The 23,137-nt window shown below is 47.1% G+C and overlaps 1 protein-coding gene and 1 pseudogene across 3 annotated transcripts in view; both read right to left on the bottom strand.

The window, feature by feature from the left end:
• Window positions 1-23,137, bottom strand: part of KIAA0319L (KIAA0319 like) — an 88,670-nt gene that overhangs the window by 10,087 nt on the left and 55,446 nt on the right. For all 3 annotated transcript variants that reach the window (XM_045782590.2, XM_045782591.2, XM_045782589.2), the window contains exons 6-16: window positions 22,122-22,219; window positions 18,739-18,826; window positions 17,058-17,150; window positions 14,985-15,117; window positions 11,775-12,003; window positions 10,107-10,230; window positions 9,388-9,520; window positions 7,483-7,631; window positions 6,163-6,314; window positions 5,685-5,823; window positions 3,868-4,027 (exon numbers count right to left, since the gene is read on the bottom strand). In XM_045782590.2, the coding sequence (XP_045638546.2) occupies window positions 3,868-4,027; window positions 5,685-5,823; window positions 6,163-6,314; window positions 7,483-7,631; window positions 9,388-9,520; window positions 10,107-10,230; window positions 11,775-12,003; window positions 14,985-15,117; window positions 17,058-17,150; window positions 18,739-18,826; window positions 22,122-22,219 (1,498 nt within the window). The remainder of the gene's footprint in view (window positions 1-3,867; window positions 4,028-5,684; window positions 5,824-6,162; window positions 6,315-7,482; window positions 7,632-9,387; window positions 9,521-10,106; window positions 10,231-11,774; window positions 12,004-14,984; window positions 15,118-17,057; window positions 17,151-18,738; window positions 18,827-22,121; window positions 22,220-23,137) is intronic.
• Window positions 18,835-22,113, bottom strand: LOC123782401 (ubiquitin-ribosomal protein eS31 fusion protein pseudogene; annotated as a pseudogene).

Genomic DNA, 23,137 nt, shown 5'->3' with positions numbered 1-23,137 from the left:
CCTCTCCATCTCACAGCGGACAACACGGGCTTGGAAGGGTTAAGTAACTTGCCCAGGGTCACACAGTTCATTATGGCAGAGCCAAATCCAAACCTGAGATGTCTGATCCCAAAACCTTCACTTTCAGAAACGCCCTAAGCTGCCCCAGCTCACAAGAGGACCCACTCCAAACCAGAACTGGAAGTCAGGAAAATGGGGATTCGGTTTCACTACATCTCTGCTGTCAGCCTTTAAACAGCTAAGACTGTGGCGTGGTGCTGTTGGGTTTGTGTCTAGGTTACCTATAAGACAACCCATAACACTGAGAAATGCAGATTGTCGGACAGCATCAAAGCGTTATCCAGGGGCACCTGGGTGGCTCAGCCGTTAAGCGTCTGCCTTCGGCTCAGGTCATGATCCCGGGGTCCTGGGATCGAGCCCCTTGTCCAGCTCCCTGCTCAGCGGGGAGTCTGCTTCTCCTGCTCCCTCTGCCCCTCCCCCCGCTTGTGCTCTCTCCCTCTTGTTCTCTCTCTCAAATAAATAAATAAAATCTTAAAGAAAAAAGCATAATCCACAGAGCAACACAGCCAAATGATCCTTACTACAACAGCAACGGGAAGGACCCTACGCAGTGGTGTGGCTGGTGCAAGACCATGCTACCCCATGTCCAGAACCTGTTTGCTTTTCCGTCAGTTGCTGTCCAAGGCAGCCCGTGTTTAGCTCACGTTTATGTGGGCACCAAGTCTGTTCTCTATGCCTTGGCCTTCATTTCAGGGAGTCCACCTGACTGCATGTGACTCTCACAGCCAAAGCTTTGCAATCAGTGGGTCACACTGGGTTGTAGGTGTGTCCAAGATAGTGATCCCCTTGGCACACAGGGTGGCTACTAGGACCCGGAGGCCCTGGATCAGTTCGTTCCAGGAAGCAGCCTCATCAGTTTATCCCAAAGTGTCACACACATGGCATCATTTCCTATGTGTGGCATGACATAAAAGGTTGGGAAGCACTGTCATGAAAAGACTTTCTACAAGTCTGCTGCATGGTGAGACTAACAGTGCAGTATTATAAATTCCAGAATGAAGAAACAAACCTTTGCCATAGAAGATCTGTGGTCCACTTCTCATTCTCCCAGTTACCTAATCCATGCTGATAGTTTCAATTTCTCTCTATACCAGTAACCCTCAAATCTTCACCTCTTCTCGCCTCGTCTCTCCCGAATGACCCCATCTACTTCCACAAAACTTGCTAGAATATCCACCCCATATCTCTCCTACGCACCTCCAATCCTAACCACCAACTGAGCGCTCTCTATGTGGTAGGGACTATATAAACATTCTCTTACTTTATTCTCAGTAATAATCCTATAAAAGGGCACAAGCATTTTTGCAAGTGGCAGGCCAGGTTCAGAGAGGGGTAGTACCTTGCTCATCGTCCCACAGCTGACACTGATGGGTTTGTTTGGTGTCAGTCCTGTGCTCTTTCCCATTGTCATATACTCACTCCCTCCATGCCTGTCCTCCTCCTGAATTCAACTAGGTCCATCAGTCCAAGCCAGAAACCCAGAGCCACTGTGATGCTTTTCTCTTGCTCCTGCATCCTCTTCCAGATGCAGTGAGAGCAAATGTGCTAGCAAACCCTTCCGAGACCCTTCCAGCAGCACGCCCACCAGCGAATTAGCATTGCGTCTGCCCTGACCCCCACCAGCTCGGGTCAGTCCAAGCAGCCACTCGCCCTGCTCCTACTCCCAGGCAGCTAGCAGAGCTTACAAAGTCCTAATCCTCACGCTCTGACCCACTGAGCCCTGTCTGCATGTCAGACTCGCTAGAGAGCTTTGAGATTTCAGGTGCCCAGATCTCACTCCAGACCAATGGAATCCTAATCTCTGGGGGTGAGGCGCAGCTAACGGAAGACTCATAAAAACTCCAGGTGGTTGTATCGTGTAGCTAGAGTTGGAAACCACCACTCTAATCTCATGTCTCTAACCTTGGCTGAGACCTCAGTACCGCTCAAAGCCAACACCCTTTTCTGGAGCTGCTGTTCCCAACCTTTACCATTTTCCTCAGGCTACCCACCTCCTTCCCACCTCCTCAGAGCAGATGGCCTTGCCTTCAGTTTCAGAGACAAAACCCAGCACACTGGTACCAACGCTCTCGAATGCCATCCTGTCTACCTCTAAAATCCACCATCATAGCACATCTTCCTGCCCTTGTTCCATCGCAGAGGAAGTGGTGCTCCCGCCCCGCCCGCGGCCACTCCCCTGGACCAGCCCACATGTGGAACCCACCTCCCCAGCCTCCACCTCCTACTTTTCCTCTGCACCTTCCCTCAGTCTATAAGAGTGCTCAAGTATTTCCTGTCTTTAAAAGGTGTTCTTTCGATCTCCCATCTTATTTTCAGCAGCAACCTCATTATATTTACTATCTCTGTATCCTCCAACCGTGACATGAATCTGCCCTCTGTCCCCAACATCGAAGTAAAATGCTCTCACTGTAGTTCTAATGATCTCCTAATCACAAAGCCAAAAGCCTGTTTTATTGTCCTCACCATCCTCTTCCTCTGTGGCATCTGAATCCTTTGGCAGCGCCCAACTGCCAGCTGCCCCCCAACTACCAGCAGACCACAGCCACCTGCTTCTCCTCCCTCTTCTCTACTATTGGTTCCTAGTTTCCCCTCCTGGCTCTTCTTTCCGCACCTCCTCCTCAAACACGGGTTCTCTGGAGCGCTGGACACTCCCCCCGCGTGACTCATATGTCCTCATGGCTTCGATTCCTGCCTGTATGCACTGACTCCCTATCTCTGGCTTTTTTTCCCTGCCCCAAGTTCCAGCCCGTACGTGCCACTGTCTGATGAAATCTCTCTCCACGTCACCTATGAGACACCCTAAATTCAACAGCCAAAACTGAATTCATTATCTTTTCTTGAAACTGGTTCCTTCTGTATCCCTAACTTCAGTTAATGGCATCTGCCACCTATCCAGGCATCCAAACCTAAAGCCTTGTGTTTGATGCTTCATTCACCTTTATTCCCAAAGGATCGCCAAGTCCTTCTGATTTTCCTCTGTTTTCTTTTCATTTCTTCTCTTTTGTCATTCCATTGCCACTACCTTAACTTACGTTTTATTACCTTTTTACTAGACTAGTTCTAGGCTCCCCAGTCTCCCGTCTTTCTCTATTTTGGTTTAGCCTCCACACTACTGGTCTTAAAACGAAACAAAAACCAAATTTCCTTGCTTCAAAAACAAAACAAAAACTTCACACATATAAAACCACCTAACTTGAGTCCTCCCCTTCCCAAACTATAAAAACTAAAAACTCCTTGGCTTGCATATGACTGTTCTCCATCTATAAAGCCAGTCTTATCTCCCACCTTGTCTTGGGGCCTAGGAAGTGCTCTGAACCCAAGGACTTCTTCCAGAGGACTCTGTATTTTCACACCACAGGACCATGGCTCATGCTATTCCCCTATTATGAATTTCCTCCTAGTCTTTCTGTGTTCGCTCAGTGGAAAATCTTTGGACCACATCCTGCCCCCACTCCTCTGGAAGAATTAATCAGCCTTGCCCGTGTCTCCGTGATAATCACACAGTCTGTCATATCCTCCCTGTATTGATGTTATATGTCTGTGCTGATTGTCTTCCCTACTAGACGATGGCCTTCAAACATAATGGACCTCTTCTGACCTGGTGCCCTGGTACCCTGCTACAATATCTAGTACTGAGTATGTGACCTGTGCTAGAAGAGAAAAGTTCAGTAAAGAAATGGAAACCATAAGCAGTTCTTGGTCAGAGAGCCCACCCTTCTCTGTCTACCCACACGATTTCTCAGCTCAATCAGGAAGCCCAGGGGGCCCCTGATCTTGCCTTTTCTCCCCCGTTCGTTGCCCAGCTACCTCTGCTCCGTGTACGGCTGAATCTTTTGCACAAGGATGTCGGAGTCCAGCACGCCCAGGAGGACCCCGATCTGGCGGATGAACATCCCCTTCAGCCTCTCAGTTAGCTGACTCACGCTGACATCCAAGATGATCTCCACCAGGTTGTTCTTCCTGGGATCTGGAAAGCACGGGGGTCAGTCATGGTTTCGGAAGGAGGAGAGTGAACACGGACCTGCCACTGTGCACCCGTTCTGGCACGGGAGAGAAAGCAGTGAGCGCATTCGGGAATGCAACCGACCTCCTGCGAATGGAGAGGGACTGTAGTGAACTGCTACCAATGCAATCTGGGGCTGGTGTGGAGAACTCGATACCAACCTGACAACTACCACCTGTGTGCTGGGGATCGGGCCGTAGCAGGAAGGCAAGGGGTTTGGTGAAGGGAGTGGGGAAGAAGAACGCTTCGAGGTCTGTTCTAAAAGCTTCTGCGCTGGGGCGCCTGGGTGGCTCAGCTGGTTAAGCGTCCGTCTTGGCTTCTGCTCAGGTCATGATCTCAAGCCCTGAATCAGGCTCCCCACTCATCGGGGAATCTGCATTAAAGGTTCTCACCCTCTGCCCCTCCCCCCAACTCTCTCTCAAATAAATAAAATCTTTAATAATAATAATAATAAAAGCTTCTGCCCAGTTGGCTTTGCTAAGCTCTCCAGGCCGAGTGGGGGTAGCTACAATCTCTCTGAGGCACACCTGATTTTCAGTGACCTGCTGTGCCTGTCTACAACAACGGGAGCAAAAATGTCCATCTCAACAATCTTATTGATAATGGAAATGCATCAGCCCTACAAGTCTGAAGACAGTAAACACACAAAAAATTCCAGGTGGTCAAGAAACAAGGGCTTCCCTAGAGCAGTATCCGAGCTGCGCGATGTTTCTTTAACTCTAGAGCTGGGAGACCACTGTCCTTCCTTTCTGATTGTGTCCTAGAGACCGCTCTGCGCTTGGAAGTTAAAAGTGATTATTCAGAATACTTCATTCCCATAATCGGATGCGCCATTTGCCTGTTCTGATGTATCATTTACATAATTAGTAGACTATCTGTGATCTGATTTTAAACACAGAAGAGACTTTACAGCATCTTGGCTGTTGTCCTTCACAGAGGTAGGACAAGGACTAGAAGACCTGCCAAGATCCCTTCCCATCTAAGACATCTGTCCATGAGCTTGGCCTATATAACAAAGAGGAGATGCTCAGGAATTTATAAAGCTCTACCCTACCTCACACTCACTTCTTCCCTAATACCAAATCAGCCTCAAAGAAAATAAAAACACAGTTCTATTTAAGAAAGAAATTTTATTTCTGCAAATCTGAAAAATGTAAAGGACACCAGTTACTTTACCTTCCCTGGGTTGTCAGATAAAGCCTGAGGCTCAACTTATAAAAATAAATTGTTTTCTGCAGCTGGGTGGTGATGAGACATCATGACTCAAGTTATTCCTGTGCTCAGATTCCCGAAGCACCCAGGACCCTCTCTCATCCGTCACAGGGAGAGGAGGGGAGTGCTGGACCAGGGGCACGAGGGCCTGGCTCTGACACAACTGCTGTGTGACGCTGAGCAAGCCCTGCCCTCTCTGAGTCTCACTTTCTCCACCAGAGATGAGTGGGGAGGAGGGATACTGTTGAAACAGAGTCTCCAAGGATTTTTCAGCTCGGGGTTTCTAGAGTGTTTAGAAGCTGGCTTTGCCACCTGTCTCCGTCCTCGCTGGGGGGAAGGGGTCCTAGGACTGAGGTCCTGCGGGGCTAACCCAGCACTCCCAGCCAATCCCAGTGCTAGATGGACTCACCAGGCTTCACCTCCACGGTGGTCCGATCCATGTCACTCTCCCCCTTCGCATCAGTCACGTGCAGGTGAAATGTGTAGGTGCCCTCGACCAGGTTGGAAAGAAGGAGGATCGGGTGGTGGTCAGAGTGATTAAGCACCTCCTGTGGGGTTTGAACAACATGGCTACACTGCAGGGCAAAACCACACTCCTGTGCGGTTGGGTGCTGCTTCTGTTTTAACTAAGCCCCCTCTGGGCAGCTCCTGCTTTGTACCAGCTCTGCAGCCCAGAGCTGGAAGATTAGGGCAGAGGAGCACATTCTGTGCCACCCTAGCCTGCAGAGCAATGCTACGCAAGTATTTAGGTTCCCCGAGTTTCAGAGGGCAATCCAGGTTTGACACAGAGACCCCTCATTAAAATGGATCCTGGAATGTTTGGCTCAGCTGCCTCTCCCCATCTCCCCAACATGACCCTGTGTAGCTCTCCAGTTCCTGGCACTCACCCCTGCCGCTGGGCTCCCCTCATCTCGGGTCCAGAGGTAGCTGACGATTCCCTTGTCATCTGAGGACTTGGAGCCGTCCAGCTCTGCTGTGTCCGTGGGCAAGGTAATCACCACATTCCCAGTTATCTTGGCTATAGGTGGTTTGTTCATTTCTAACCAAAGAGATATCAATGAAATAACATTCTGGAAAAGAAAGAATGCTTCTTCATGATGCTTAGGGGGAAATTAACATCAAAAGCATCTGAAATGGAGAACTGTTGTGAGCACCTATCCATGCCACAGCACCTAACAGTATGGGGTGGGGGGCTGACAATAAACCAACTTTTAATTAGTTGGGGGTTAGGACCCAGTGAAGACGAGGCTTCAGTTGCCCTCTCTCCATGCTAAATAAAACCCCGCCCGGACCAGGAAGCTCCTGATTTACAGCGTAGACTTTAGGCCACCAGTGCCCCAGGCCCTGAGGCTCCAGTCCCACCCAGAGAGATGTTCTTCTGACATCATTCAGCAGAAAGGGCAGAGTCTTCTCCTGGGTCCTCCTAGCAGCCTCCCTGGAAGGATGCCATGTCTCTCCTTGGGAAGCAGGTGATGACTGGAGACACAAACCCAACTGAGCTAAAAAGCCTTAGACTTTAGGTTTCAAGCAGCTGATACCACAAATTCTCTTCAAAATATCGCCTAAAAATGTTATCTTTTCAATATCTTCTTGTACTCCTTCCTTAATGCTCTAACAGAGAAAAAGGAAAAAGAGACCTCTCTTCTCCCGGGCCCCACCTGCGGCTTTGCTTACTCAGGTGTGCGATCTCTATTCGCTGAGCACAGGACACCCCAGCTGGAGTCACCTGTGCGTCTCCCGTCTGCTTACAGCCCTCCCCCAAGGCCACCACTGGTCCCAGGCCTGCAAACCACAGCAAGCCCATCGACCCCTGTCTCAAGCAGGCGTCAGCAGGCTCACAGACGAACAGAGGAAACCACAGAGCAGGACAGTCATTCTAAGGCCTGACAGCAGGTGTCACTGCAGCCAGCAGGAGAGCCACAGAAACCCCAGGGCTTAGCAGCAGAGAGGCAAAATAAAAATGCACAGGAAAAAAACCAAATTCTTTCCCTATTCAATTGAGAAGGTGGGGGGGGGACGAGAAGTTAAAATTCACCTTGCGGTCACTTCCAATTAAAGGTTGTTTTAGAAAAGCACATAACAGCTGCCCTTCCCCCCAACTTGCCCCTGACCCCCTGTCTCTGATCAATTTCTGCAGCCAAAAAAAAGATGCCCAGTTCCTCAGGTATCTGACCCAGAGGCTGCACCAACCCAAGGCAGGGAGGTACCTTCTTTGACAATGACATTCACAGAACTCTGGCTTTGCAGGTTCCTCTCATCTTTGACAGTCAAGGTGAACACGTAGGTTCCTACTTGTAGCCCTGTCACGGTGGCGACACTGCTGTTAGCATTCTCAAGCTGCACGCCATCGGGTCCCCTGGACAAAGACAGAAACCAGAGGGTGGAGTTGTACCTGTCTGCTGCTCTCTCGTCCCTGACTCAGCAGGAGCAGACCATTATTGCCTCAGCTGAGACACGAACTATTGTTTCCCAGACCTTGAGAGGGCATGTTTAAAAATAGTCCATTTGGACAGAGTGTCACTTGGCCCCAAAATACAGGCTACCCTGCTGATCAGAAAATTCCATTTGCCAGCTTTCAAACACGTCTAGCTTTATCCTTTCTATGAGTTTCTAGAACATTCAAACTCTTTGCTGTTCCAGTTTGTAAAAGGAAGAAAGTGCTCTGAGCAGGTCTCTGATCAAAAGAATGATTTCAGAGTGATGTTTCTGGAAAGCATTTCTGGCCCAGTAGTTGGTTCAGCTCTTGCCAGCAAAGAAGCAAGATGCGTTTCTTAATCACATGCCAAACTCCCTCCTACTGAAAAGTCAAGGAAAGGAAATGGGCCAAGGCTGCAGAAGAACTCTCAGCAAAACCATCCTCTTCTTAGCAGCTCTAAAGCCAAGCTCCTTGCAGCTCCTGGACAGGGGCCACAGAGGGCTCCGGAACCCTGCAGCCTTCTCCCTCCCCTGCAGCCTCACACAGCGGCTGCAGCTGGGGAGTGAGCTCTGTGCCAACATCCAGGCACAGCCCTGCACATTCCAGAGAGTCCTTCTGCTCCAGGAGCAGAATGCCCCAGAGTTTTCCTTAAAATTATAGGATGACCAGAGAAATCTGCAGTCTCCCACGTTTTGCTTTGTTTTGCTGTTTAAACCTTTAATCTCTGGCCCTAGTCGTCTCTCCCGAAGTAGATTCTCCTCCCAAAAGCTAAGCTCAGCACTCCTTCAGCTGTAGGCACTAGTAAAACCTGGCTGAAGGTTTATCAGCTGTGTCTTCAACAAACGGTTATAACTGAAGCACACTGGGCTGAGGAAGACTTGGTTCTCCACAAGAGACAAGAGCCGAGGCAGAAGAATTTCTAGAATCCAACTCACCAATCATAAATCAAGCGGTTTCTATAGTCAGCTTATAGCCCCTTCCCACCCATTTCTAATGCCCTAGTCCGAAAACAAAAGCAAAAAGCCCCATGTGCCCGGTGGCTGCTACCTTTGGAAACTAAGAATGCTTTTAACTCTTCCTTAGAATTCTTTTGCTTCACATGGGATCCTGCATACAATCTGAGTTCCATTTGTTATGGTTTAAAGGAGCTGAAAGGAGTTGTGAGAACCAGAAATGGTTCGATTAGGTAATTCCAGTTTAATTCGTATTATTTTGGTTAGTGCCTTTGGCCTCTCACTAACATAATTGGTAAATGGTGTCTTTAAGGAAACAATAACAGAGCAATGCTTTCATTGTGCAGATGAATTTTCCATTCTCTGTAATAGCTGCTCTGCCCCATCCCCACTGCCAGCCTTACCCAGTTAATTTTGAGCAACGCTATTTTTCTGCTTCATTACCCCTTCCATCCTGCCTCTCAAGTGTAATTAAACTGTGCGTTTCGGGAGATGGATTGTACCTGTAAAAGCACCAGGACCACAAAGAACTACCTGGAGACTAGCTGACGGCAAGCATTCTTCTTTCTCTTACAATTATTTTATATCATTTCCTTAGAGTTGAAGTCTAGGATTGCTAACGTTTCTTTCTCAGTCATCCCCCTTGGACGAGCCAGTAAGAGCTAGTAAACTCTTAGAAGTGACACCTTGCTTCCAAAGGTCTGGAGACGTTGCCTCAGTAAGAGGTTTGCGTCAGTACTCACTGTGTCTTCTCCCAGAGATAGGAGATAATTTTCTGATCATCAGAGCTTTTGCTGCCATCCAGGGTTGTGCTGTCCACGGGAAGGGTCAGCTCTTTATCTGGGCCTGCATCTGCCTGTGGAGGCTTGTTGTTTTCTAGAAGACAGAGACACAGAGGTCAAAAGCAGGCAGTTCAGCTGGGAAAGGAGAGGAGCTAACTGGGACATATGTTCTGGAAGCCATGAGAACTCTGCCTTTCTGTCCACAAAACTAGTAGAGACTGTGGGTCAGGGAGCTCACGATGAAGAATGTAAGACTGAAATCCTTTTACAAGAACACGGCAGAACACAATGCAGTTGTAGCGCTGTGGTAAATTCGACACGTGATGCTACAGGTGTTCAAAAGAGAGGGTCTGAGTGATAAGGTAGGGCTTTCTTGAGGAAGTGGGCTTTAAGATGTCCCTTAAAGGCCATGAGAGGACTCGGGATAACAGAGACTGTCTGCTATGTTCCCTTGAAGGCACAATAACCAGCCACAGGCAAGGCCACAGTTGAGGTTGTGAAGTCCTCTCTCTCTCTAGCTCTGAGGAAAGCACTCAGAATGGACAACCAAAGTTGCCAGGGGCCCGTGGACTGCTGCCCCCCACGCCACCATCGTATAGCTCAGAACCCAAACCCTCTTCCCGCACAGGGTGCAAAGGGCCAGCCAACAGACAGGCGTGCACGATAAGGCTGGAACTTACCAGGCTGCACAATAACCGTCACTTGGGCAGTGGCCTGCTGTCCTATAGTGTCGGTCACTGTGAGCTGGTACGTGTAGTCTCCTTCTTGCATGGCAGAGAGCTGCAGGGTTGGGGTTCTAACACCCTGCATGTATAAACAGAGACAAGTGGAAAAGCAGACTCCCAGAATCACAACGTCATACAAGTCCTATTCCAGTCTAAAGGATGCACCTCGTTTTCTAAACCTGGTGAGTGCGGCATCAGACACTGCGGGACATCCTGTTAAAAGCAGAAGGTTCCCCTTTCAACGGAACAACCTTCCCAGATAGTAGCAGTTTCAGATAAAGTCAGAGTTCTCGCACGGGAGGGGAGTGGAGGAAAATGTGCAGAGATAACCAAGTTCAGTCTTTAGGACCCAAGCCAGAAAGGCCAGGAGCGTAGAACAAAAGAACACACTTTTGAAACCATGTTCTTCCTGCTGAGGCCACGCAGTGATCTTAGCACAGCTGCCTCAGGGGTGCGTGGCAGCAACCACAGATGCTACGTAGCGCCACACTGTCCCCGTGCCGCTCTGTGCGGATCCTGGAGCAGCCGAGACCCCGAACATGGGATCTAAACAAAAGCCAGGTGAAATGTGTGCCTTAAGTCATGCCTCCAATTTGGAAACACAGAGTGTCAGAATGAACATTATACACAATTTAGGGCAAACTTCCAAGGCAGGAACTTCCTCTAGAACAGTGGGCAAAACTTGGCAGCCTCTGGGCTGAATCCAGCTTGCAGACATTTTGTTTGGCCTGCAGTGTCTTAAAAGCTGGAAATTTTCTTTTTTTTGAAGATTTTATTTTTAAGTAATCGCTACCCAGCGTGGGGCTCAAACTCACAACGCTGAGCTCAAGAGTCACACGCTCCACTGATGAGTCAGCCAGGTGCCCCAAAAGTCGGACATTTTCACATACAGTCTAGATTTCTGTTCTGTCTTGAAAAGCCGGCCTCTCTAGGAATACTGGGACCCCGCTGCCGTGTGGCAACACCAGCTGGACCTGAGGCGCAGCTGACGCTTCAGTCGGGGATGCTGTCTGGTTTGCCACAGGCCCTAGTCAGTTTTATTTACTTATGTTACCTGCCTGGTGACGGATCTAGTCTCCTAAATATCTCCAGAGAGGAGATGCTCACCATCTAACCAGGTGGGCGACTCCAATTTGTAACAGAGCTCATTAAGATCTGCACCCTTGTATCATGATTTCAGGGTCATGAGATCGAGCCCCACGTCAGGCTCCACGCTGAGTGTGGAGCCTGCTTGAGAGTCTCTCTCTCCCTCTGCCCCTCCTCCCCACTCCCCTCCCAACCCGCTCACATGATGCTCTCTCTCTTAAAAAAAAAAAAAAATCATGGGCACCCTTGTGGCCTCAGAGTAGTCTGGCTCTCTGGAACCATCCTAGAATAGCTCCCCTTTCTCAGACGGCCTTTTCCTTTAATACTAAACATTAAAGACAAAGGTTTTGGTAATGTGTTCCTTAAAGGCCCCTCAAATTTTCTTGGTTGTTTTTTTTTTAACTCCAATGTTCAACGTTCTATATAAATCTCACTTTGGTCATTAAAATGGGAGCAAAAATAAGCCTTGTAAGGGCACCCCAGTCCAGCAGCTGTGATTCTCCTGGGCAAGGAAAGACAGAAGCCACTCCCTCCTACCTGCATCTCCACCACCTTCCCCTTGCTGCTGGGGCTGAGTGACCACTCATAGCTGGTGACGCCATGGTCGTCAGTGCTCTGGTTCCCAAAGAGGGTGATGGAGTTCTGGGGCAGGGTGATCACTTGGTTGGGGCCCGCGTTGGCCACAGGGGGATAATCCACCGCTTTGTTCACGGTCAGGCTCGCAGTGGTAGAGCTGGTGGCTCCGTCAGAGTCTACGACAGTCAAGCTAGCAGGCGGAGAGAGGAGTGCGATCAGGGAGGGCTGGGGAAGAGGAGTCAGTCTGAGAGGACTGAGAAATACCAAGGCAGCAGGGGTACCAAATGGTAACCAATTCTTCACCCTTTCTTCTTGGAAAGGCAGACTACTAGGAAATGCTCACCCTGACTGAGTGCCAGGCACTGTTCCAGTGCTTCCTATCTCACGATATCTCACAACAGCTCTACAAAGCACGCTCCTCACTTTACTCCTTACGTATGCGAGGAGACGGAGGCACAGAGAGGTAACTTGCCCAAGCTCGAGGGGGGTCAGAATGTGAATCCAGGCACTATTGTCGCCAGCACCGTTCTGCTCTGCCACCTGCACAGCTCTGTGAGCTGGGACCTTCACAGGCACTGTCTGACCTGACCCTCCCAACAACTGTATGAAGTAGGCGTCATCCACCTCCCTGTCCCGGAAGCTGAGAGAGGCTACGTCACCTGCCCGGGGCTACACAGCGAGCCAAGATGTAAGCCCAGTTCTCGGACTCCAAAGCCCAGAAACCAAGTTTTAAGAATAGATAGTCCCCGGCCCCTACAGCTGTGGAGTTCAAAGGCACCCCCCTGAATCGAGCAAGCTCTGACTGTAGCCTGCTCTCCTCCTGTCATCCTGCCTCAGCCATGCACACGTTGCAAGAAGGGACGTCCTGGGCAGACAGCCTCTGGGATGGACCAGGAGGGCTGGCTCCGGTAAGACAGGAGCCCGAGATGCAAATGAATTCTCCTACGCAACAGCCCCACAGTTTGTGCCAGTGTGAAACAGGATTTGCAAGAGGAAAAAAAAATGTTCATTTATAAGAGCAGGCTTTTACCTAAATGATGCCTTCCAGCTGAACAGCCTAAAGCTTCTCTTGCCACCTCAAAATGTGAGCGTAAGCAAGCAAGGAGGTTTGGGTTCCTTCCATTTTGCTGACAGAAAGAGGAAAAGCATAGAAAAGACATGTCGTTTGTTTAAATCTCTCCACCAGCCACAGACAGAGCCGGACATCTGTGGGGCTGCCTCCCACAGTCTCACCTTTTACCTAGGGTCTGAAGGACATCTGGGGGATTTGGGCCTTTAGAAAAAGAGCACAAAAACATCAGACACACAGACATGTGCAAATCAGCAAACATCTGAAGAAGAAAAATCCACAGAAGTTTTCCTCTTTTTCCAGTTTCCCTGTTGTTTTCACAGTTTGTTTTTGTTTTTTTAACATATCCTATTTGTCTCCTACTTTGGAGCAAAAGCAAGTTATAGACGAATGGCAAGATGTCAGCCGCCCGTTCACTCTTCCACCTCAAACAGACCCGGGCTTGCCTGCAAGAATCCTGGCCCCGATGAGCAGCTGACCATAGGGCTGGGGAAAGAGGCCAGCGCCATGTCAAAGGAGGGGAGAAGGAAAAGTGAGTTGAACCAAACAGACTGGATCTTAATGCTAATCAAATCCAGTCCCATCATTTCATAAACGGAAACTGACAGAAAAAGAGAATCACCCCCAATACCGCATCCACGCAAACACTATGATTAAAAGTGCAGACTCAAGTCATGCTGCCTGTGTGACCTTGGGCAAGTTACTTAACCTCTCTGTGCCTAAATTTCCTAATCTACAAAATAATAGTGATTATAATACCCGCTATAAGGATTAAATTAGCTACTGTATGCACAGACCTCAGAACGGTACTAAACACATAACAGATGTTCAAGAAACAGGAGCTACTCTTGTTACTTTTTTAAAAAGGATCAACCTGACCCAAGCTAAATTTCATTAATGCCAGAACTCCTATATAAGAAATTGAAGGGAAAAACCAACTCATGTTTCCATTCTAAGCCAATGAGAAGACTTTAACCTTGTGGAATGGCAGCTGCCTTTCATTCATCTGAAGTCTTAAGTCGATGAGAGTGCTGCTAAGTCATATTTATTTACATGGCAGGTGCTGTGCTAGGACCTTTGTCACTGTGCCTCTGGTAGTGTCAACACTTGGTTAATCGCAGATCCAGTGGGGAAGACAGACCCCCCACGAAGAAACCGCTGCACCACAGAGTCACTGGGTACAACAGTCTGGAGACAGACATATCCCCGCCTCTCGGAGGGACCTCAGGAGGGTCTACTCTGCCTCACAGAAAACTGAGTAGGTCCTTAAGGATGGGCAGAACTCCCACAGACTGAGAAGAGCATTCAAGGACGCATGAACAAAATACGTAAGGTCAGGTCGAGTGGAACAGAAAGAGCCTGGACTTGTTAGAGAATCTGCGCCTTGGTTCTAGCTGAAATGTGTGACCTCAGAGAAGTTAGTAAATACACTGAGCCTCATTTTCCTCAGATGTAAACTGAGTCTAGTATCATGTACGTATGGTGTTTGTACGATACTCACAGACAAGTGCTCTGTAACAGACAAGGAATGTTGCAAACCTAAAGAGTGTTACTCTAGAGTCGGCCTCACACTCTTACTAATCACATCCTAGAATGTCGCCACGAGTTCCCAGGACTATCTTTGAATCAAATTCTCTGAAACACCCCAACAGAGAAAGATCCCACAAATCATACTGAAATAAACCACTAGTCCAAAGTAAAGATTTTGAGATCTTGGAAGTTGAGGAAGCATTTACCAAAGGGAAGAGACAAGATGGGAATGGGTTCCTTCTAGATTTTTCCTGAGAAAAGGCACAGGAAGATGGGCCCTTTCACTTAATGACAGAAATCCTAAAAAAAGGTTTGGAGACCTGCCAGGCGCAGCTTTGGGAATGGTGAACTGTGGTGGGTCCTGATCTACTATGCAAGGACCGTTGCCCTAGAAACTTCTCACTGTTGTGACCACAACCACCAATAGGACTCAGAGAACTAATGGAACTAAAGACTCTATCACCAACCAAATCTACAATGACTGTGGTATCTGTCGGAGTTACTCCTAGAAGAATGTAAAACCCACAAGGGAAAAACATGGCCTAAGGGAGACTTGAAGGGTCCTAATTTACCTGAAAGTGTAGTTCCCAGGGACGAGCTTACTTAGTTTTAATATGGCCGTGTCTTCAGAAATCTTCTCTTCTCTCAGAGGTCCCTTAAGTTCCTCCCAATGGTATTGGACGATTTTATCATCATCAGTGCTTTCTTGACCATAAAGAAACATCAGTTACAACACGAGAGTGCTGGGTCTCAGCACTTACCCAGCTTACACAAACCAGGGCAACTACCCAGAGATGTGAGGCTAGGAAAACTTCATGAAATGACAGACTATCTCTCCAGAGTGTTTCTTCCCTAGGAATATTGGGTCATTCTGCCTCTCTATGAATATTCCACTGCGTAGTTTTCCAAGGACTCCAACACAGGTAACCTCTGGTTAAAATGCTACTGTATGAAAAAAGGAAAATCAAAAATTCTTAAACACATGAAAAGATACTCAACCTCACTAAAAATAAAAGAAACGCAAATTTAAATTACACTTCAGATACTATTTTTTTAACCTACCTGATTGGTGAGACCAAAGTTTCATAACACACGCTACGGGTCAAGGTGCAGAGCAAACGCTCTCCTGGGTCACTGTGGAAGCATACGGTGATACTCTCTACATAAAGAGCAATCTAGCAAAAGTTGCCTTTGCCCCTGCAGTTCCTCTCTGAGGACTTTATCCTACCGACATATCACCCATGTATTAAATGTCACGCTTACAAGATTATTCACGGCAACATTCTTGGTAGCAGCAAAAGACCAAAAATAATGTAAATAGTCATCAATAGGGACTGACTGAAAACAAGTACACAGCCGTACGATGACACTACACAGCCATTTAATGGAAAGCTACGTAATTCTTAAGAGAAAAAAAAATGAAGAACTATTTCACGTACGGATTCAGAAAAATTCTTCAACATAGAGAAACAAGCATTGTATGTAACTGTGTACGCTGTGTTATCGTAAAGACTGTATATGTATTTTCTTACATATGCACAGAATGTCTCTAGAAAGAAACAAAATAATACCGTTGACTGTCTGGAGGACGACTGGACAGCTGGGAGATGGGGTCGTAGTGATTCTCACACTATTGAACTTTGACCTATTCAACAATAGACAGTAAAATGGGGCTACGTGAACCCTTTCTACCACTCTTACAAGAGCGTCTTCCTGCTCTCTTCCCTCTTGGCTTGCTATTCTTCTACCCTCCTCCTCTTGCCAGTCCCATCTACATGAAATGTTTCACCCTGTTAGCAATTCCTCTGCTAGAGCAGTGACTGCCTCGGCCATAAAAACGGCTGCTGGTGGCAAGACAATCAGGGAGGCAGGGCCTTACTAGGCCTCCCAGGGGACCAAGCAAATACTGCTGAGATGACAGGCCTGAAACCCCCTGACACATAGCCGGGATCAGTGGCAAAGACCCAGGAGTCTTCTCATGTCACCCATCGGGGGACACTACTCTGAAGGGTAAAATGTCCACGAGCCCGGTCAGGGCATGGAGCATGTCCTGTGAGTCTCTCCGGGACGAGGCCGACAAGATTCTTATCAGGCAGTGTGTGCTGGGACAGCTCCCAGATAAGACCCTCTGTTACTTATCTGCTATGAGAGGAGGAGCTTTGTTTCCATAACTGAGAATGGTGACCTAAGCAAATCTGAAAACCAGCAAGTTTCATACAAAATAATGCTAAATACCTCATAATCCCAGTTTCTTACCATCTCAAAAGAGCAGAAATATTACTTCCAACAAGCCACATGGGGATTTTAAATAAGGCCTGTCTGGTTTTTACTTCCTAATCAGTTGCTTGAAATGGGTAGTTTTCCCATAACATGGTCAAGAAGATGGGCCTAAACAGAATGCAGCCATAAGTGACTCCAAATCTTCTTCTTCTTCTTCTTCTTCTTTTTTTTTTTTAAGTAGGCTCCACACCTAGCATGGAGCCCAAAGCAGGGCTTGAACTCACGACCCCGAGATCAAGACCTGAGCTGAGATCAAGAGTTGTACACTTAACCAAGTGGGCCACCCAGGTGCCTCTGGCCCCAAATCTTCTACCAGCATTTTCTACCACTGTGAACTAAAACATCATGCCTAGACAAGTACTCACGGCTGCCATCAATGACTGTAGAAGTGGTTGGCAGGGAGATCTCCTGGAACTGTGGTGACACGATGGCAACGGGAGGCCGGTTCTTCCGGGGCTCTGCAAGAAAACGACGTGGAAGAAACTGGAAGAGGGGCTTTATTTTATTTTATCTTTTTTCTAGCTGTTTTATTTTTTATTTAATTTTTTTAAAAGATTTTATTTATTTATTTGAGAGAGAGAATGAGAGAGAGAGAGAGCACCAGCAGGAGGAACAGGAGAGGGAGAAGCAGGCTCCCCGCTGAGCAGGGAGCCCAACATGGGGCTCAATCCCAGACCCAGGATCATGACCTGAGCCGAAGGCAGACGCTTAACCGACTGAGCCACCCAGGCGCCCTGGGAGCTGTTTTGTTTTTGTTTTTGTTTTTTTTGTAAATTCATTTGTCAGAGAGCGAGCACAAGCAGGGGGAGCGGCAGGGAGAGGGAGAAGCAGGCCCCCGCTGAGCAGGGAGCCCAACATGGGGCTCAATCCTAGGACCCTGGGATCATGGAAGAGGGGCTTTAAAAATTATAGGAGGAACAGGCCTGTGTGGGTGAATTATAAATTAGTTTCCATTACATAACTGCTGGGTGCAGCACCACCGAATGGAAGGTCACACTAGGTTACCATTTTAGCATAAGACACGTGGAAGCATCAGAGCCTCTGCCACACCTGAGCACTCCTAAGACCATGCCTTGTGCATGCTTCCGATGCTCATGGGCTATCTTGTTCATGAGAAGGACTACAGCGGCACAAGCTGAGGAGAGGTGGACGAGAAACAGGCTTTGTGCAACCAGGGCTTCAACAAGCAAACTATCCCTCGGCACGGACTGTGTTGAAAAGATAACGGGTGATTTCTCAACCATCCCTGAGCTGATTGTGTCTAGGCCTGAGTAATGTCAGGGTCACAAACCACTCTGTCCACCTGAATGACTGTGAGCTACAAATCCAGTGGCCTTTTTTTTTTTAGAAAAATCCGACGGTCTTTATGTTAAATGCATTTTTAAGAAGGTGAAAGGATTACCTTGGCTACAGAGTTCAAGGAACAAACAGAAAATCTATCACCAACAAAGACAGAACCCAGTATTAAGAATTTGTGCCAATGTGTGTGCCACTCTCCAACTTCCCCCAAATTTTCCTAAAAATGCAAAACAAGATACTTTGTTACTGCACTGTAATTTATCGATGGTGGATCACTTAAAAAGAATGATGGGATTTGATTTCCAAGGTGAAAGAAGACTGGCATGGTTTAAATGAGGAATTCCATGTGCAAAACCCATATCTGGAAAGAGATCGGAAAGAGCCAACCATTTGGCTGGTTCTCCTTTACATGCTTCTCCCAGGCTCCCGGCTTTCTTGTGTCTCCTAATCACAACACATGGTCCTCTCTCAGCATGACCTACTCGGAGAAGTAGTTCTCGGACAGCTACTGCTCAGGCCATACCGCACTGGGGGCCATGTGACTAATGTTTCTCCGCCCTAGAACCAAAGTATATACTCTGCCACCCTAACCTTTTACTACATTGAACTAGGAATTGCCCAATGAATAATGAATAAGAAAAGAAGAAGAAGAATGGGAATTAAAAACCCTTCAAGTCAAATCTCCCCCTCTCTGGGAATCCTGCAGAGGAAGCAATGGAGACTCAGCCAGGGCTGGGAAACTCATACCTGGTTTTACCGTCACGTTCACATAGCCTTCCCCATGGGCGTTTTGACCGTCCACAATCACTTTGAATTCATACAAGCCTGGAGTAAGCTGCAGAAGTGAGAGCAGATCTTTTAGACAACCGCAAAGAGCAGCAATTCTATGTAAAATAACACATATATCTGAACTTTCCATGCTGATACTGCATTCTCTTCTTGCATAATTTCCAAAATGGAGAGAGTAAACTAGCTGTGGAGATGATGAAACAATGAATTATAAACTAAAAAACCATAGCTTTTAATGTGAATCTTATTACTAGCTGACTCTGGAACAACAAAAGGGAATTCAATATCTCTGTACTCCCATTTTCCTTTCAGAAGAACATTAAGGGCCCAACCATCCTATTTCACAGAGTTATGAAATTAAAATAATCATCTCTGCAAAGAAAATCATTTTGTAAAAATACCAAATAGCTCCCAAATATCTGAATATTTTTCCCTTCTGATATCCACTAACTGTATAAACATAATATAAAAGAAAGAAAATCACCCACAGCCCACTGTCCTAACACATGAGTTAATCAGATTTCTCTTATTGCCTCCCAATCCTTGACCACATACAAAAAAATAGTTTTTAAGTAATTCATTTGTTCAGCCATCATTTACTGAGAACCAATTATGTGCTGGACATCATCCTAGGCTTGGGGTTTGGAGAGGAGTAAGATCAGATCACCACCTCAAGAAACTCGACTTTCAGAAAGGTCCAGTTCAAATCAAGGTGTGCCTCAAGCTTGTTGTTGTTGTTAGTTCGTGTCTTTTCCTAGCCCATATACAAGTACTTCTCTTCCGGTTTGTTGAAGCATTAGGGGGCAGACAACGTTTACCACAAGAACGCCTGTCAAAGTGGCTCACTTTCATCTGAAGGGCATTCCCGATGACGGGGACTGATTCTGTCATTCTCATCCACCTTCTCGTATTTCAGGACAGCCAGCTTAGCCTTCTCACTCTTCTGCTGGAAGACTTCTTCCTTCTTCTTAGCACCACCACAGAGTCTCAACACAAGATGAAGAGTGGCGTCCTTGTGAGCGCCGTAGTCACACAAAGTTCGGCCATCGTCCCGTTGCTCGCCAGCGAAGATCAGTGTCTGCTGATCAGGAGGAACTCCTTCCTTACCCTGGATCTCGGCCTTTACGTTTCCTACCGTATCTGAGGATTCAACTTCGACAGTGATGGTCGTCCCCGTCAGGACTTTCACAAGAATCTGCATCTTGGCGGCGGTTCCACCGCACACGGCAGATTGGAAAGAAAAACCTGCATCAAGCTTTTTATTGTTCTTTCTTCTATTCATTTAACATGAGCACCTTCCCCCACTATAATAGTCTTTTTAATCGTCCCTTTCATAGCGGCGGAATAGCGCACGAGTAAATGTGGCACGTCACATAAGCATTCCACCCTGTTGGGCATTTGGGTTGTTTCCAGACTTCTACTGTTATAGTCAATGCTGTGATGAACATCTTTCAGATGAATGAAGTTTTCTTTCTTCTGAATGATCTTCTTTGAGCAAATGCTAACTGACTAGTGTTCTTGATGTTTTTCTTCTCGTAAAGCTCTCATTCCTTGGCTTTCACTTCTCTGCCTACTCCTCGTTTCCTTCAGTTTCTTCGTTCTTGCACACCTCTAAGGACAGTGTTCCCCAGGATTCCAACTGCACTCTACACACTCTGTCTGGATGATCTCATGTATTACCATGGCTTCAAGTGTCATCTGTTAGAGGCTGGTGTGCAAATTTACCCCTCTAGCACAGACTCTGTCCTGATCTCTAGTCCCTGACTCCCAGCTACTTCCTGGACACCTCCACTCAAATGTTTCCCAGGTACCTCAAACTCACTCCGTCCAGAAAAGATTTAATCATCTGCAAACCTCATCCAAACTTGTTCCTGTGTTCTTGATTTTAGTGAATATCACTACTGTCGTACCAATATCTACCCAGGTGCCTGAGCCAAAAGGCTAGAATGATCCTAGACTTCCTCCCCCAACACCGCCACCCCATCAATTGATCACCAGATCTTATCGAGTCGACCTCCACTGTATTCCTCACATCCACCCACTTCTCTCCATTCACAATGCCATCATCTTAGATTTCAACCATCATAGCACAGTTGTTAAAAAGCAAGAGCTTTAGGGAAAGTTCCGGTTCAAATCTACCATTTAATAGCTTTGTGAACTTTGGCTAAACTACTTTATTTTTCTAATTTTTACTTTTGTCATCTATAAAACAGATATTAGTATCTACACCTCGGGGTCATTACAAAGATAAAATGAAGTTAGTGCATAAAACAATTAGCACTGTGTCTGGCACATATTGTGAGCTCAACAGGGGTCTTTAAGTTTTATTTTATTTATTTGTTTTTTAACCCAGGCTCTCACCATCTCGCACCTACATCTTTCAACAGATTCTCCACTGGTTTCCCTACTTTTGAGTCTTACCTCCTTCAATCTGCAGTCAGGGTGAGCTTTCTAAACTGAAAATCTGAACTAGTCTTTCTGCTGTTTAAAACCTTTCAAAGTTCCATATTCCCTGTGGATAAGATTCACAGTCCTCACTCTGTGACCCGTGCATCTTGCCAACTTTGTGCCACTGCTCTTCTCACGCCAGAGGGTTCCAGTCACGCTGAACCACACAGAATTCCCTTTTTGTCACATTCTCTATTTGGCCCAGGGGACCTATTGCTTCCCCTGTGTGGGGTATCAGCACTCCACATTTTACCCAGAAAGTGAGTCACCTGTCATGACCCAGCCAGGTAAACTCTAAGAAACCAAATTCCCCAGGGCTTCGATACTCCCTGCACTGACCTAGTGCATCCCCTGTTACAACTGTCCGCTTCCGGCCAGTATCACCGGCGAGACTCTATTGTCCTTGAATGTGAAGATTTCGATCAATTCACTGGTAAATCCCCACTGCCTGACACATAACTAGTGTAGGATGAACAATTGTTGAAGAAAAAAAAGCACGAACGAATGAATGAGACTGCCTGGCCAAAGAATATGAACATTGTATGGTTCTTAATAACTACACTGAATCCCAAAAAAGACTGAGCCAATTTACACAGTCTTGTGGCCACAAAAAACGTAGCTTATCTCCCAAATTCTAAAATCCTTATGTTACCCTTAAAAGCTGTTTAGTGTATATTTTCGGCTATCACCACCATGCTTATACAGTCTTCTCACCATAAATGAACATTTGAGAATCATACACTAACAAATACTGGATGTCAGCCAGACTTTTGGAGGATTCACTTCTGAAAGATTGTTCCTGATTTAAGTGTGAACAGAAATTCTACAGTCTGCATTTTAGAAAATGGTCAGCACCTCTACGCAGCCCTGCAAGTGAGCGGAGGCACATTCACCTTGGAGAGTTTGAGGATCTGGGAGTGCTTCCCTTCCATCTCTCCGCTGTAGTCTTGCGGGTGAGTCGTCAGCTGCCAGTCGTAGGTGTAGGTCTCTCCTACGGAAGGGCAGTCACAAAAGTCATGAACACACACACCCACACACAAAGAGGGCAGCCGCACAGCCTGCCAAGAACAAATCTCTTCTAAATCTTGACAAGGCCTCAGTTGTTAAGATTCCGCCCCAGAGCCTGTAGGGAAACCAAACGTTTTGTTGAAAGAAAGGGAGGAATCTGCTGACTCAGCCACAGTCAGGGCTTCCTCCACCCTCTCCCAGCAGCGCTCTCTCCTGCCCCACACCCGGCCTCCCTTTGAGAGAAGCCAATCCTCCCGCAAAACACCAGGTTGCTCCTGGTGTGGCATCACGGTGAAAATACATGCCCTCCCAACCACTATACATGAACTCACTGGGAACAAAGGCCATTTACTTGCAAAACTTCTTTTGCAACAAAGAACAGCAATGACTTCTAAATAACATGGTTCAAAAATAGCTTTCTTACAGAGTGCTAACAATGCTTGTCTCACTGAGGTCATCACACCCTGGTGAGTTAAAAGAGCTACTTCATTCCTGCTGAACTAGATAACACACTGCAGAAGATGGCAGGGGATGGCCCATTTAAAACAGGCCCCACTGAAATTAATTAAGATCAAATGAAGCATTAAATGGTCCTCATTGGTAGCTCAGACCATATGACTGGGTAGGGCAAGGACAGGATCCTGCTATCTAAACGGAATCCCGCCCCTGTGAAAGTGGTCTTAAAATTTTAGGGGGAACGAAATTCACATCTGACGAGGGACGGATGGGATTTGGTAGGAAGGCTTAGTTTATGTTACTACCCAGAAGTAAAAATAAAACGAAAAGAGAAGAAACCTCAAAAGAGTAACAGAGAATGGTCATCTCTTTCCTAGTTCATGAGTTCTAAAAGTAAGTTAGCACACAGAATCGAATTCCAAGATAGCCTTCATCTGAAGACCAG

This window comes from Ursus americanus, chromosome 33, assembly GCF_024610735.1.
Source record: "Ursus americanus isolate L20-20 chromosome 33, mUrsAme1.1.p, whole genome shotgun sequence".
Taxonomy (NCBI): Eukaryota; Metazoa; Chordata; class Mammalia; order Carnivora; family Ursidae; genus Ursus; species Ursus americanus.
The sequence above is the reverse complement of the archived record's forward strand: the minus strand, read 5'-3'. Positions and strand labels throughout refer to the sequence as shown.